Source organism: Hippocampus comes, unplaced genomic scaffold, assembly GCF_001891065.2.
Source record: "Hippocampus comes isolate QL1 unplaced genomic scaffold, H_comes_QL1_v1.1 scaffold387, whole genome shotgun sequence".
In the NCBI taxonomy this organism is placed as follows: domain Eukaryota; kingdom Metazoa; phylum Chordata; class Actinopteri; order Syngnathiformes; family Syngnathidae; genus Hippocampus; species Hippocampus comes.
In genome coordinates, this window is record NW_017806161.1 from 335802 (window position 1) to 349886 (window position 14085).

General features: G+C 41.5%; 1 protein-coding gene and 2 long non-coding RNA genes across 3 annotated transcripts in view; 1 reads left to right on the forward strand and 2 right to left on the reverse strand.

Moving 5' to 3' along the window:
- LOC109531411 (uncharacterized) overlaps positions 1-8724 on the forward strand; it is a 17159-nt gene extending 8435 nt beyond the window's left edge. The window contains exons 2-3 of the long non-coding RNA XR_002171173.1: positions 17-24; positions 8648-8724. This is a non-coding gene — a long non-coding RNA (uncharacterized LOC109531411). The remainder of the gene's footprint in view (positions 1-16; positions 25-8647) is intronic.
- trmt11 (tRNA methyltransferase 11) overlaps positions 1-14085 on the reverse strand; it is a 35362-nt gene that overhangs the window by 2392 nt on the left and 18885 nt on the right. Inside the window, exon 12 of the mRNA XM_019895696.1 lies at positions 4300-4420. Coding sequence (XP_019751255.1) covers positions 4300-4420 — 121 coding nt within the window. The remainder of the gene's footprint in view (positions 1-4299; positions 4421-14085) is intronic.
- Positions 8536-8968, reverse strand: LOC109531410 (uncharacterized). The gene is made up of 2 exons (XR_002171172.1): positions 8833-8968; positions 8536-8711 (listed from the first exon to the last, which is right to left on the reverse strand). It is a non-coding gene; the product is annotated as an uncharacterized LOC109531410 (long non-coding RNA).

Here is a 14085-nt window from a genome sequence, read left to right on the forward strand (position 1 = left end):
AACAAAGTGTATGCAGGAAAAGTGGTTAAGATTGCACGACTGTCTGTGTCTTATGTGTTGTGTTGTATTATTTTGTCATTTTATGTTAACTGTTCTTTTGATGGCAGCACGGGCACCCGCAGTAGCTCCTCTTGTTGTCTTGTCTGGTTGAGAGGGAAGAAATTTCATCTGTGCTGTATGTTGCACATACTGCGCATTTAACAATAAAGTTGTACTTGACTTGACTTGACTTCTGAGTGAGGCGAAGAGACTTGTGTTGGTGGAGGCAGCTCTCACTTTACGCACTGACGGTGTAGCGGCCGTTAGCCTCCAGCTATCTCCTGGCCAGCTATCCCCATGCAGCCGATATTTATGATAAGACAATTAATCGGTATTGATGAGGAGGAGGAGGCGAAGAGACACTGCTGCTTTTTTCGTACAAACCCAATCACCCTCTCTCTCCTTCTCACTCGCTCGCACTCACTTTCTCTTTTGGGCGCGTGCACACGAGAGTAATAATTAGATAAGTGTTTTCCAGCCTGTTGAGCCAAGACACGTATTTGGCGTAAGAGAAACCTCACCCCCCCCCCCACACACACACGCACACACGCATGCACGCACGCACGAGAAAACAAAGTGTGTGTGTGTGTGTGTGTGTGTGTGTGTGTGTGTGTGTGTGTGTGTGTGTGTGTGTGTGTGTGTGTGTGTGTGGAAAAGGTTTCTCTTACGCCAAATACGCGTCTTGGCTCAACAGGTTGGAAAACACTGATCTAATTATAACTCTCACGAATGAAAGCAAAATTTATTCAGTAAGTCTTATACGGTATGATGCGTACAGACTAAGACATGTCATTATTCATATCTAATTATGGATGTATTAATGATTATGTGAAGCATTACGCTGTACTTCATGATAATGGTGTGAATTAGCTCAGCTCGTTCTTGAACCAACGTCAATGTTTTCAACTCTTCATTCACGGGATATGAACACACTCTATTGTCATTTTTTGGCTATTACCACCACCTCATTGGATTGCGCTTTAAATGCAGACTCTAATCTTTAATTTGAGGGGATATATGGAACAACCAAATCAGGTAAACGTCCTTTAATTAAACAGTTAGTCGGTCAATATGCCACCCGGTTTTTAATGATGGGGGGGCCGGCTAGCTGCATGCTAGCATTGAATATCCTCGGGTTAAACCAAGTTCCCGAAAGAAACAAAACACCTCAGCCATGAACATTGCCATATGCAGCCACTTGTAATTCCAACGTCTGTTTTATTTATCAGAGATCTTGTGCCGTATATATCAAAACTCGGGAGCGATGGCTTACGATGCTGAAGCTAGTGCCATTATGAACCCAAACAGAGTAGCCTCCAAGGCAAAAGAACAACAACAAAAAAAGCAAGACTGTCCCCACTGTAATATAATTGATAGCTGCATCGCCGAAAGAATATGACGCAAATGTCATGATGTGCCGATGTCACCATGGGTGAGCACCCGTGGAAAAAGGAGCTGCATGTAAGGACTGAAGAAATAGCTTTGTACCAAACCTAAATGTTTAAATTGATTGATTTTGATGGTTTTAAATGAACAAAAAAAATTTTCTATGTGTGTCTATGTGCATAGACATACACACAGCACATTAATTGGCAGACAATTTGACCTTCTATTTCACCGAGTGTGAAGTGTTTGATTGCGCCATTTAGTGCCAAAACACTGGAACAGTAAACACCGTGATGATACAGACCAAGCAAGTCATGTGGGCAAATGACTTAAGATGGGCGCATTAGAGTGGAAGGAGGCCTTCTTGTAAGGAGAAAACATTTCAGCCAGAATAGATGTATTTGTCTCATTGCAGCTCTCAGTGAAAGGAATATCAGAGAGCGTGTGCTGAGCACTGCCAGATGGGGAAGCTTCAATGACTGCCTTTCCACATGCATATACATGCGCATGACACATATTCGTGGGGTTACATATTCAAGAAAAGTTGATGCAAACCAATAAAAGGGGAGTATAGGCAGTTAGACACATGCTCTCATTTTACATGAATTATGTCATATCTTGGTTGCTGTGCATGCTCACACACACTGTTGCAAACACAAGTTGTTACTGTGCAGATGTGTTTCTGTCTCTTACAATTAGGAAATCACACTCTGTAAAAGTCCTCACTTTACTGAAATACATTCTTTCATCAGGTGAACAAGTGTCAGACCAAGAAATGATATTCTTGAAACCCTTCACATTTTCTCGACAGAAAAATAATTCGCAAAACATTTTCACAACAATGCATCCATAAAGAAAGGTGAAAGTTGAGATGTTCCGATCAGGGTTTTCAGCTACCGAGGCAGATTGCGATCACGTGGATTCGGTGTAAAATGTTAAATTTTAGAACTACAATTACTTATGTTTCTTCAATAATCGATTAATCAGTTTATTTTATTTCATTTAACTGATTTATCAGATTTTTTTAAAAATTGTTGAATTGCAAATCCTTTGTTATTCATGAATATGACATTGCAGAAAATTGAAAAAAAAAATTTGATTCAGTTACTACGTTGGTCACTAACACGTCAGAAAATAGGGGGAAATGTTATTTTCTAAGAGCAGCTTTCTGCAAATTTCCAATCGGATTAAACACAAAGATAATCACTACTCACGTTTAGGTTAGAGCCTTGCATTCCAACTAGAATGAAACCAAATTACAGAATGGAATGAAAATTCACTTATGTTTAAAGGTGTGGAATATTCCCTTTGTCAATCCATCTGGAGTATAACTATGAAATTAATAATTTCATCATTACTCTCATTAAGTGTATGGCAAAAAGTTGTCCAAGGAAAATAAGTGTGCCTCAAGTAACATTTAGTTTTTCGACTGTAATTTCTCTATGTGAACACTAGGTGGCACCCCGTAACCTTGGAGAAAAGAAAGTTGACGTGACGTCATGTCATGGCGCTCAGCTCCATCGTGAATATGAAGGAAAATAAATAAATATAAGGCTGACTGTTAATATTACTGCAGCGATCAAACTTGAATGGCAACAAGTGCAGACAGCAACCGCCGCTCATTCTGAAACTCTTTGCCGCCATCAAAGGTTTCCAACTTCTGAGCTGAGCGCAACGAAGCGGAATGCTAATGCTAATGCTAGCCCTTTGCCGGCGGCGACGCACGTCAAAAGCAAAGCCAATGCATGTGCATTGAAAATAAGCCAGAGCTTGCTCAATTTTCCAACGCTTTTCATTAGGCTGATTTTTTTAATGTCAACGCCAGAACGTGTGCTTTCAATACAGAGCAGACATCCCAGATTGTTTTCTTTTGTTTTTGTGGTGCCAATGAACAGAACGGAGCAACACTGCACAGGGGTGTCATATGATGTCGCCAAGTCGGTTCCCAGAGTGCATTACGTGGCGCAATATATTTAATGAATGAAGTTATCAGGGCATTAATCTTTGTCATATAGGTGTGTTTCTGTGAGCAGTAGATGAATGTGTGTCAAATGTACATGCTAACATTTATCACGGGTTTATTTATTTGTTCATTCATTTATCTATAAACAAACTGTAACTAAGCTGTGTGAGAAACAGCGACATCCATGTAAATTCCCTGACGTCTTCAATAATGCGTCGGGCATTGCAGGTAAAAAATGAATGTAGAAAAAGTAATACAGTGATCCCTCGCTATTTCGCAGTTTGTTTATCGCGGCTTCAGTGTTTTGCAGCTTTGTGGACTTTTTACGGACTTAAAAAAAAATATATTTTTTTTTACCTGTATATGTTAATTGGTCGCTACTTCGCGGATTTTCGTTTATCGCGGGTGGTTTTGGTCCCCATTAACCGCGATAAACGAGGGATTACTGTATATCTATTCATCTTTTCTTAAGATAGATCCACGCAATTCTTCGAGGAGAGAAATAATCACTCCCCGACCAGAACAATTATATACAGAGGGTGATGTCACTCCCCTACCCCAATTATTGATCGGCCATCAGAGGCAATGACAGGATTCACGGATCACACACTTTTTGACAAATATTTCACAAATATCGGCCGAAAATTATCGACCGGCGATCGGATTCACAGATCACATGCTTCTTCACGGATATCGACCGATCACACAATTTTCCATGTATATTGACATGATAATCATCGGGCGATGGTTATCAGTCAAGTGTCTCTTGTGAGCTTCAACAAAGACACGATGTAGACTTTATATAAGATTGAGTAACCTATAGATTGTACTGAACCTCCCCAAAAACACACACACACACACACACACACACACACACACACACACACACACACACGCACACACACACACACCTCTGGTTCTTTGACTTTCTCCATGGTGATTAGGCGACGAGACGTGTGGCTTGATAACATCTGTTCACAGTTGCTAATGAGCAGCAGACACGGATGGAGGGGAACCATCTCTTCACAGTACCTGCAAACATGTAAATGTATTCATTAGTCTCTAATTAGTTAGCCAAGGGGAAGCCTAAAAGCCAAAGAAATATAATAAATAAAAATTATTATTATTGTGGAATATACAGGACAGAAACAATAACAATGCAATTTCCATTCATCAAATAACCAGTCACATTCAATTTCAATTAATTGCTTCAGTTTTAGACCAACTTTGACCCAAAGTTCAAGTGTGTTTGCGTGTTCGTGACAAAAGTCCAATTAACAGGTTTGCAAATGCGCCAAATGCAGGTTGGATTTGCTAATGACAATTTCTTTGCCCTGCTACCATGATGGCATGTAGTTCAAAACTGTCAGCCAATGTTTGGCTGCCACGGTAACGAGACGTGATGGAGGCAGCCTACAATTCTCACAAGTCTATCCAAGGTCACGCGGTAGAACTATGGGTCCCTCGTAAGGGCCATTTCACACAAAATACAGCTGAATACATGTTGTTATTCTGGTATTCATCCATCAATTTTCTAGACCGTGTGTACTCATGAGGGCCACAGATGGTGCCTATCCCAGTTGACTCTTGGCAAGAGGCAGGTCTACACACGACTGGTTACACAAACACTCAAACCACCATTCTATGGCAAGCCATTTGAGCATTTATTCCAAATCCCTGATATCAGACATTGGTGTGTTACACTAGTTCGATCTCTTTCAGCACTAGTTCGACACTCAGCCACACAAGTGACACACTTTGTCGAACTAGTTGCATACGAACTCCAACTAGTCATTCATTTTCAGCAACATGTTAACTTGTCAATCATGGATTATTCTAACATGTGAACTTGTGACCCGTGATTTCCTGCGCTAGTAAACAAATGCGAGCTGAAATACTCACTAGTTTACTAGTGGCGGATAAAACAGCAGCTAGTTTACTAGTTAAAGCCCCTTGACGCCTTGATATCTAACTAGTGAGTGTCAAAAATGTTACTTGTTCACTGGTGATGCCCCAAATATTTACTAGTTGCACTAGTGTGACATTTAATGTCGCACTAGTGCAACTAGTGAGGTCTAAAATGTTCACTAGTAGAACTAGTGGATGCCAACCTGCTCACTAGTAAGCTAGTTGCACAAAAAATAATGAGGAGGTGGGGCAGAAATGTGGCTGCAGGATTCCTATTGGATCTGCAGTTAAAATACACTAATCGGGATTCAGATTTTGTCATAATCACACCCACTTCATTTGCATGTTTTACACTAGTTTACAAGTTGTCCTGAGGATTTGCAGCTAGTTCACTAGAGGATGCCCATTACTGGTTACATGTCGACGAGTGAATCCAGAAATCCAAACTAGTAAACTAGATGCAATCGATTTGACCTTACACGTGAACTAGACGGTTTCAAAATGTGAACATGTTCACCAGGCAATGTAGAGATATCCACTAGTTACACTAGTTGGGCTCATTTTCATTTTACTTGTTAACTAGTGATACACATGTTTCCTCACTAGTAAACTAGTTGGGTCAGAGTGACACACTAGTGAGCTAGTGACACAGATTTTCATATCACTAGTTAACTAGTGGAACGTATTTTGTCTCACTTGTCAGACTCAATGCTGAACTTGTATAGACTTTGACTGAACATGTTTGACAAAACTGGGCACTAGGTGACATGTGCACACATCTAGTTTACTCGTGAAATAATCACATTTGGCTAGTTTACATGTTTGGCAGTTACAAAACTTTACAAGTTCACTAGTTGTGCACACATGTCAACAAGTAAGCAATTGCATTTAGCTAGTACGATGTACATGCCAGCTAGTATGCCAAAAACATGAGCTAGTGCAACAGAAATCCCTACATGTTAGATATTTGTTGCACTCGTTGTGCACAGTCGCTCACTCGTGCTGATTAACACCAACAAGTGAAAAGAAAAGCCCAACATGTAGGAAAAATGTCAAACGTGTTCAGTCAAATCTTGCACAAGTTCATTTCTTGGTCTGACTAGTGAGACAAAATGCCTCCCGCTAGTTAACTAGTTGAATAAACATGAGCGTCTCTAGTGAACTAGTGGCTCACTCTGGACTCAACTAGTTTACTAGAAAAAAAACATGTGTTTCACTAGTTCACAAGTGAGGGAGAAATGAGACCAACTAGTGCAACTAGTAGAAATTGTCATATTTACAAGTTAACTAGTGAACATTTTGAACCTCGCTAGTCAGCTAGTAGGATTTGGAAGATCCAACTAGTGTAACTAGTGGACATAACATGCCTTAATAGTGAGCTAGTGATCAAATTTTAAACTGACAAGTTCACTGCTAAGGCCAGAACACCTGAACTAGTCTACCAGTGGACATTTGGTCCTTACAAGTGAGCATGTCAACTGTAACATGCGATCATTCATGTCTCAGTTGCGACTCGAACACCGACATGTTCACAAGTGGGCTGCATGCAAATGAAGCAGGCGGGACAAGAATTTTGATTGGTCAATATTCAGAGAATGAATATTCAGTCTTAAAGCTTTAACCCTTACGCGCCCGGCTCGTAATGCCATGTCATCCTGACTACCAGTAGTTCAAATTTGTCCTCTGTAGAGGACATTTGTGAACCTAAATACCTCCCACCCAGTGCATCCAATCGCATTAACTCCTTTTGTTACTCTAAAGAGGACATTTAGTGCTTTCCAATGATATTTGGAAACGGACAGCCAATAGGATACCGTTACATGTTTTCGTAATCATCCTTATTTGCATGTAATGCAAGTACAGTGTAATGTCACGACTCACTAGCACTACAAGTGGGCACATTTATGGCCTTACATGTTTACAAGTAAGCTTCAAAATGATCTAACTAGTGAACTAGTGGGCGTTTTGGGGCATACATGTCAACTAGTAAGCGTCAAAATGATCTTACTAGTGAACTAGTGGGCGTTTTGTGGCTTACATGTTCACTAGTAAGCTTCAAAATGATCTCACTAGTGAACTAGTGGGCGTTTTGGGGCATACATGTCAACTAGTAAGCGTCAAAATGATCTTACTAGTGAACTAGTGGGCGTTTTGTGGCTTAGGTGCACCATCAGTAATAATCCCAGAAATTTTGTTCCACGGGAGTTTCATGTCATTCACGGCAGCGCAAACAGAAGAGAATATGTCCGTTCCTCTTGTTTGGGTTTTCAGGCTCTGGAGGTCCAGTAGTTCTTCAGTCACGTTCATTTCATTGTCCACTCCCCTCAGAAAAACAAGTAACTGAGCAGTGTCCGAGGCGTCTGTGCTTTCGTCGCAAGCCAGCGAAAAAAAATCAAACTCTTTTCCTCTGTCTCCCAATTGTCGTTTGATGTCCGCTGAGAGTTCTTCAATCCTGCGTGCCACAGTGTTACGTGCCAGGCAGACTTTGGCAAACTCTTGCTGCTTCTCAGGGCATATTTTCTTCACCATCGTCATCATGCAGTCTTTGATGAATTCACCTTCGTTGAAAGGTTTGGAACGTTTTGCGATCAGCGTTGCTACCGCATAACTCGCCGCTGTGGCGTTCTCGTTTGACTCTCGAGCTCTTGCAAAATACTGCTGCTGTGAGATTAAACGAGCTTCAAACTGCTTCAATTTTCTGTGCGTTCCTTGCCTGTAATCATGTCGTACATGTCAGCGTGTCTTGTTTGGTAATGTCGCTTGACATTATAATCTTTAAAAACAGCCACTGTCTCTTGGCAAATGAGGCAGACACAGTTGTTGCGTATTTCAGTGAAGAAATAATCCAATTTCCATCCATCCTTGAATCGTCGTCCCTCGCAGTCAACTTTCCTTTTTCTGTTGATTGTCGCCATTTTAGAAAACTGGGAAGTGAATATGTGCACGGAGTGATGTCTCGTAGACTCGTGAGTGATGTCTCGTAGAGTGCTACTGCCCTCTAGTGGCTAAATACTATTACTCATTTCGTGAATGCTATTACTCATTTAGCCACTAGAGGGAAGCAGCACTCTATGAGATATCACTCACCAGTCTACGAGACCTCACTCCGTGCGACACGTGTCCCATTGCGCACAACCAGCGGGCCAGACGGCACTGATTTTATGACAGAGGCCGAGGGCCGGATAAAATTCGACCGCGGGCCGGACTTTGGACACGCCTGGACTAGACTGAACACAAAATAAATTTTATGTGGGCTTTATTCCCGACTGGACAATAAAAAATTGTACAGCATTAAGATGAAAGCCTGAGATAGTAACTAAATTTTAAAAGAGTTCGAAAGGGATCTAAGAGATCAAAGAAGAGTATCTAACAGACTAAAGACAATTACAACACAATAGACAACAGCAGTGGCTTGCTTGATAAGGAAATAGAAATAAAAATACATTACTGTATTTCCATGTTCCAACAATCCATGAAACTTAAAAGTGCAGACCGACAAATCATTACAATTCAATGTGATGAGAGGACACACTTACTCGACACTTTCCGGCATGTTGGGTGTATACAAAACACGTGGAAAAACAAATGCTCTCCCCTCTAAAGAACAGATACACAGTTCATATCATTTCACAGTAAAAATAAAACACATTTACATCATGTAACATTACGAAAACACTTTGACTTCACTAGTTTGACTAGTGAAGTCAAAATGTCGCACTAGTGGAACTAGTGGATATTTGGCGCATCACTGGTGAGCAAGTAACATTTTTGGACTCACTTGTTGGATATCAAGGCTTTAACGGTCTTAAACTAGTGCACTAGTCAATGTTTTATCCTCCACTAGTTAACTAGTGGATATTTAAGCTCCCACTAGTTAACGAGTGCAAGAAATCATAGGCCACTAGTTAACATGTTAGAACAATCCACGTTTCACTAGTTAACATGTTAACATTTTTTAAATCTTACTAGTAAACTAGTAAGACTTTGAACCTCACTAGTTTGGTCTAGTGGGCCACTAGGGCATAAAAAAAGCTGACTAGCTGGGAAGTTCCCTCTGCTTGTGTGCTTCCAGGTGTCACTAGTTAGAATTTTGTCAGCACTAGTTGGACAAAAGTGGCACTCGTTGCCAAAAATGAGTTGCTAGTGAGGATTTCTGTGCAACTAGTTCGACAAAGTGTGTCACATGTGTGGCTGAGTGTCGAACTAGTGCTGAAAGAGATCGAACTAGTGTAACACACCAATGTCTGATATCAGGGATTTGGAATAAATGCTCAAATGGCTTGCCATACCATTCACACTACCATTCACACCGATGGACAATTTAGAGCTGGGATTTGAAACTTGACTGTGAGGCAGACTGCGAACCACAAGTGTGCTTCCGGATGTGCATTTAAAGCAACACACGACTCCAAATTCATTTTCCTTCCTTCAATTAGGTACTGTGTATGAACATTAAAAATGCAAATAATGGCATCTGAGTCCCTGAAAAAGGGTTTAAGCCAATTAAGTATCAAAATAAGGACATAGCCTGGACGCTGCCATATTGGACATTTTGACTACCTTATTTTCCACATTATAAGTCGCACATAAAAGCATTCAATTTTCTCAAAAGCTAACAGTGTGCTCTGTCATCCGATCCGCCTAATACAAAGAGACTGTAATTTTCATTACATTCCCCAATGAGATGTTTCCCTGTTAGTGTTCCTATGCCATCTATTGGTGCTTACTGTATTAGCAGGAACTAATTGTAACCTGGTGGCCTGGTGGGCGATTGGTTAGCGCTTCGACCTCACAATACAGAGGTACCGGGTTCGATTCCAGCTCCGGCCTCCCTGTGTGGAGTTTGCATGTTCTACCCGGGCCTGCGTGGGTTTTCTCCGAGTACTCTGGTTTCCTCCTACATTCCAAAAACATGCACGACAGGCTGACTGAGCACTCAAAATTGTCCCTAGGTGTGAGTGTGAGCGCGAATGGTTGTTCATCTCTGTGTGCCCTGCGATTGGCCGGCAACCGGTTCAGGGTGTCCCCCGCCTACTGCCCGAAGATAGCTAGGATAGGCTCCAGCACCCCTCGCAACCCTTTTGAAGATAAAGCGGATCAGAAATGGGTGCATGGATAATTGTAAACTAAAAGGGTTGACATGTGCAGTTGCCAACACACACACTCAGACAACTACTTTGTGAGCTCTGCCCAGCCATTATGAAATGAAGATAATAACAAAAGCAGTTAACTACTGACTAAACGAAGGAAGAAGGAGACAAGCAAGACTTCTAAGGATATGTAGCCATTTGTGGATGTGAGCCTTTTTGTTGAATCTCTTTAGGTGAGCACTGTAACCAATTATTTTACCTCGAAGTACCGCTTTACATGCGTCCCATAATATTGGAGGGGAAACTTCACCATTGTCGTTCTGTTCCAAGTATTCTGCAATATCTTTTCCAATTTGTTCCTTCATCTGATTCAGAACAGAAGTATTTAATCGCCACATAGTGTTTCTCCGATGCTGTTCCAGATTTAGTTCTAGATAAATAGGGCTATGGTCTGAAAGGTCCATGTTCCCCATGCTGTAGCCACCAACCCGATTTAGATCTTTAGTGAGAGTAAAAATAAATAGTCAATCCTTGAGTATGCCAAATGGGGATTGGAGGATTTAATTCTCTCCAGATATCTATTAGACCGATTTCTTTCATGGCAATGTTTATTTTTTTGTGAATCAATTTGGGTTGGGATGAATGTGGATTTGAGAGATATGTAGCCACTTGTGGATGTTAGCCTTTTTGTTGAATCAATTGTCTTCACAACTTTTGTCTTTTATTGTTTTGTAATGCCATTATATCTATGTTTCATGTCCGTGTTTGTGACCAGTTCTAATGGCTTTGTTACAGCTGCAGCGGTTGTGAAGGCTGTGTATAAAGCTGTATTGTATGTTATTGTATTGAATTGTATTCCTGTAGTGTAGTGCCATCTAGTGGATGCATAGCACACCCGCAGCCATTATTGTAGCTTCCGTGCGCCTTATAATGCAGTGCGCCCTATTTATGAAACCAATTTTAAAATAGGCGATTCATTGAAGGTGTGCCTCATAATCTGAAGCACCTTATAGTGCGGTACTCCATGTAATCATGGTGACGACTTCCTTGCTGTAACACACAACTGTTCATTTTGGACTTGTTTCCTGATCCATTGTCCTAAAAAATGTGTATTACCATAATTTAGGTGCCACTCCGAACTATCTCAGGTTTCATCTTCTTCCCTTGAGAAAGGAAAAGAAATGTATGGCAGGAATGACTAGCTAACGCAGCCAACTACAGTACAGTCTTGAAGGTTGCCTCTGAGTTACCTTGTAGAGAATAAAAAAAACATGATATCACTTAATGTACAAAAAATGTGACAGATTATCACCAAAATTTATGTGCACATATTAAAATCCATCCATCCACCCATCCAATTTCTAATCCGTTATCCTCACAAGGGTTGGAGCCCATCCCAGCTGTCTTCGGGCAGTAGGCGGGGGACACCCTGAATTGGTTGCCAGCCAATCGCAGGGTACACATAGATGAACAACCATTTGCACGCACAATCACACCGAAGGACAATTTGGAGTGCTTTTGGAATGTGGGAGGAAACTGGAGCATGTGGATAAAACCCATGCACGTCAGCCTCACAGTGCAGAGGTGCAAGATTCGATTCTGCCTGCGGCCTTCCTGTGTGGAGTTTGCATTTTTCTCCCTGTGCCTGTGGGGGGTTTCGCACATTAAAATCATAGTCTGCAAATATTAGTATGAAGCGCGCAGTATTTTTGATTATATTAACGCACGCTTGGGATGTTAATACACAACGTGAATTCAATAACAAATATTGCCAGTTTCATTCTAATATTTTCAGACTATGATTATCACATTGGGTGCCACGGTGGTCGACTGGTGAGCATGTCCGCTTCACAGTGCAGAGGTGCGGGGTTGGATTCCGGGTTTCCTGTGTTGAGTTTGCATGCTCTTCCCATGCCTCAGTGGGTTTTCTCCGGGTACTCCGGTTTCCTCCCACGTTCCAAAAACATGCATGGTAGGTTAATGGAAGACTCTAAATTGTGCCTAGGTGTGATTGTGAGCGTGAATGATTGTGTACCTATGTGCTGCATTACGATTGGCTGGCAACCAGTCCCGGGTGTACCCCGCCGACTGCCCAAAGACAGCTGGGATAGGCTCCAGCCCGCCGGGAGCCTCGTAAGGATAAGCGGATGAGAAAATGGATGGATGGATGGATGATCACATATCTACACGTTCACATATATTTTGTTGACGATCTATCAGTTTTTGTACATTATGCCATGTAATGGACCAGTTGCATACTCTTGTGCAATACACGGGTTGGCTGTGTTAGCCAGTCACTCCTGCAATAAATGTTTTTTTTCCTCGAAGGAAGAAGATGAAACATTTGATGGTTCAGAATGCCATCTAAATTAAGGCAGTACTTGACGACGCCATAGGGCAGTTTTATCGCACAATACTAGGGCTATAACGACAAGGGCCCAATAGACCAGTTTCAATGTTTGCAAACACTGACTGCTCGCATCTTAATGATGTCACTGTTGTTTGCAAAGACAAGCATTCTTAATTGTCTCTCATGTTGAATTTCTTCACTTTGACATTCAGAGCACTGGGCAGAAATCACATCGCGTCATCACCCCCCACACCTTCGCGATGCTTTGTTTTAATTAAACAGTCGGATTGCCCTGGTCCGCACCAGTTCTAAGCCAGCTGCTAGGCGCCGGCCGAGGCGACCCGACGGAGAGACGCCCAGCCCTTCACCGAGAAAACAGAACTCTCCCTGGGGCACCCGCCGGCTTCTCCGGGATCGCTTGCGTTGCCGCACTGGGCGCGTTGCATTCTCACGTCGTCAAGCTTGTAACTATAACTTTCGCCATTTTTTTCTGAAAGGGGTGTTTACCAAGCAGGAATTCTATAAAAGACTTTATCTCTGTGTGTGCTCTTTCCATTCTGACAACCCACAGCACGAGACAAGAGATCAGTCAATATTCTGGCTGCGCGCGCATCTTGGAGGCAGAAGATGCGCGCGCAGCCAGAATTAATGCATTCATACGTCACATGAAACCGATCTAAAGGGCTAAGAAGAAACAACATCTGTTCTTTTTTTTTTTTTTTTAACACTCTCACAGATCTAATTAGCTGTATTGGATCAGCCGATGATTTTTATTTCAAATTTATATCAAATTTTGTGATCAGCTGTGGTTTCCCCACATACATGTTAATCTGTGTGGTCCAGTGATAATAGATTTTATTGCTACCTGTCAATTTGCAACCGATGTAGTAACTTTTGTTTTGTTGCACGGAGTCTGCGCTGTTCTGCACCTTGTGTGCGTCTGATAAGCAATACCACCACAGTCCTTTGTGATACAGTATGGCATAAAAAGTTATGAAAGCTATATATTTTAAAATTGAGAGTTCATTTCAGAGCAGAAAATCTCTCTTAAATGTAACCCCAAACACTTTTAAAATGTTTTGTAAAAATGTTTTAACGATTTTTAGTCAATATACATTTTCAACGAGAGGCCAGAGAAAATACGGGAATAAAACGGCTAAAATAAAACAATTCATTTGCACAAGCTAAATATTACCTGTTAGATCCTCACACTTGGCATGTACCCAGTGGTTACATGTGCCGCACTGCATCATCTGACTGTCATAGTCATTGTCCTCATAGCACTTAAAGCAGATTGGGCAATAGTTACCTAATGAGACAAAACATACACAGTTAAAAAAAAAAAAAAA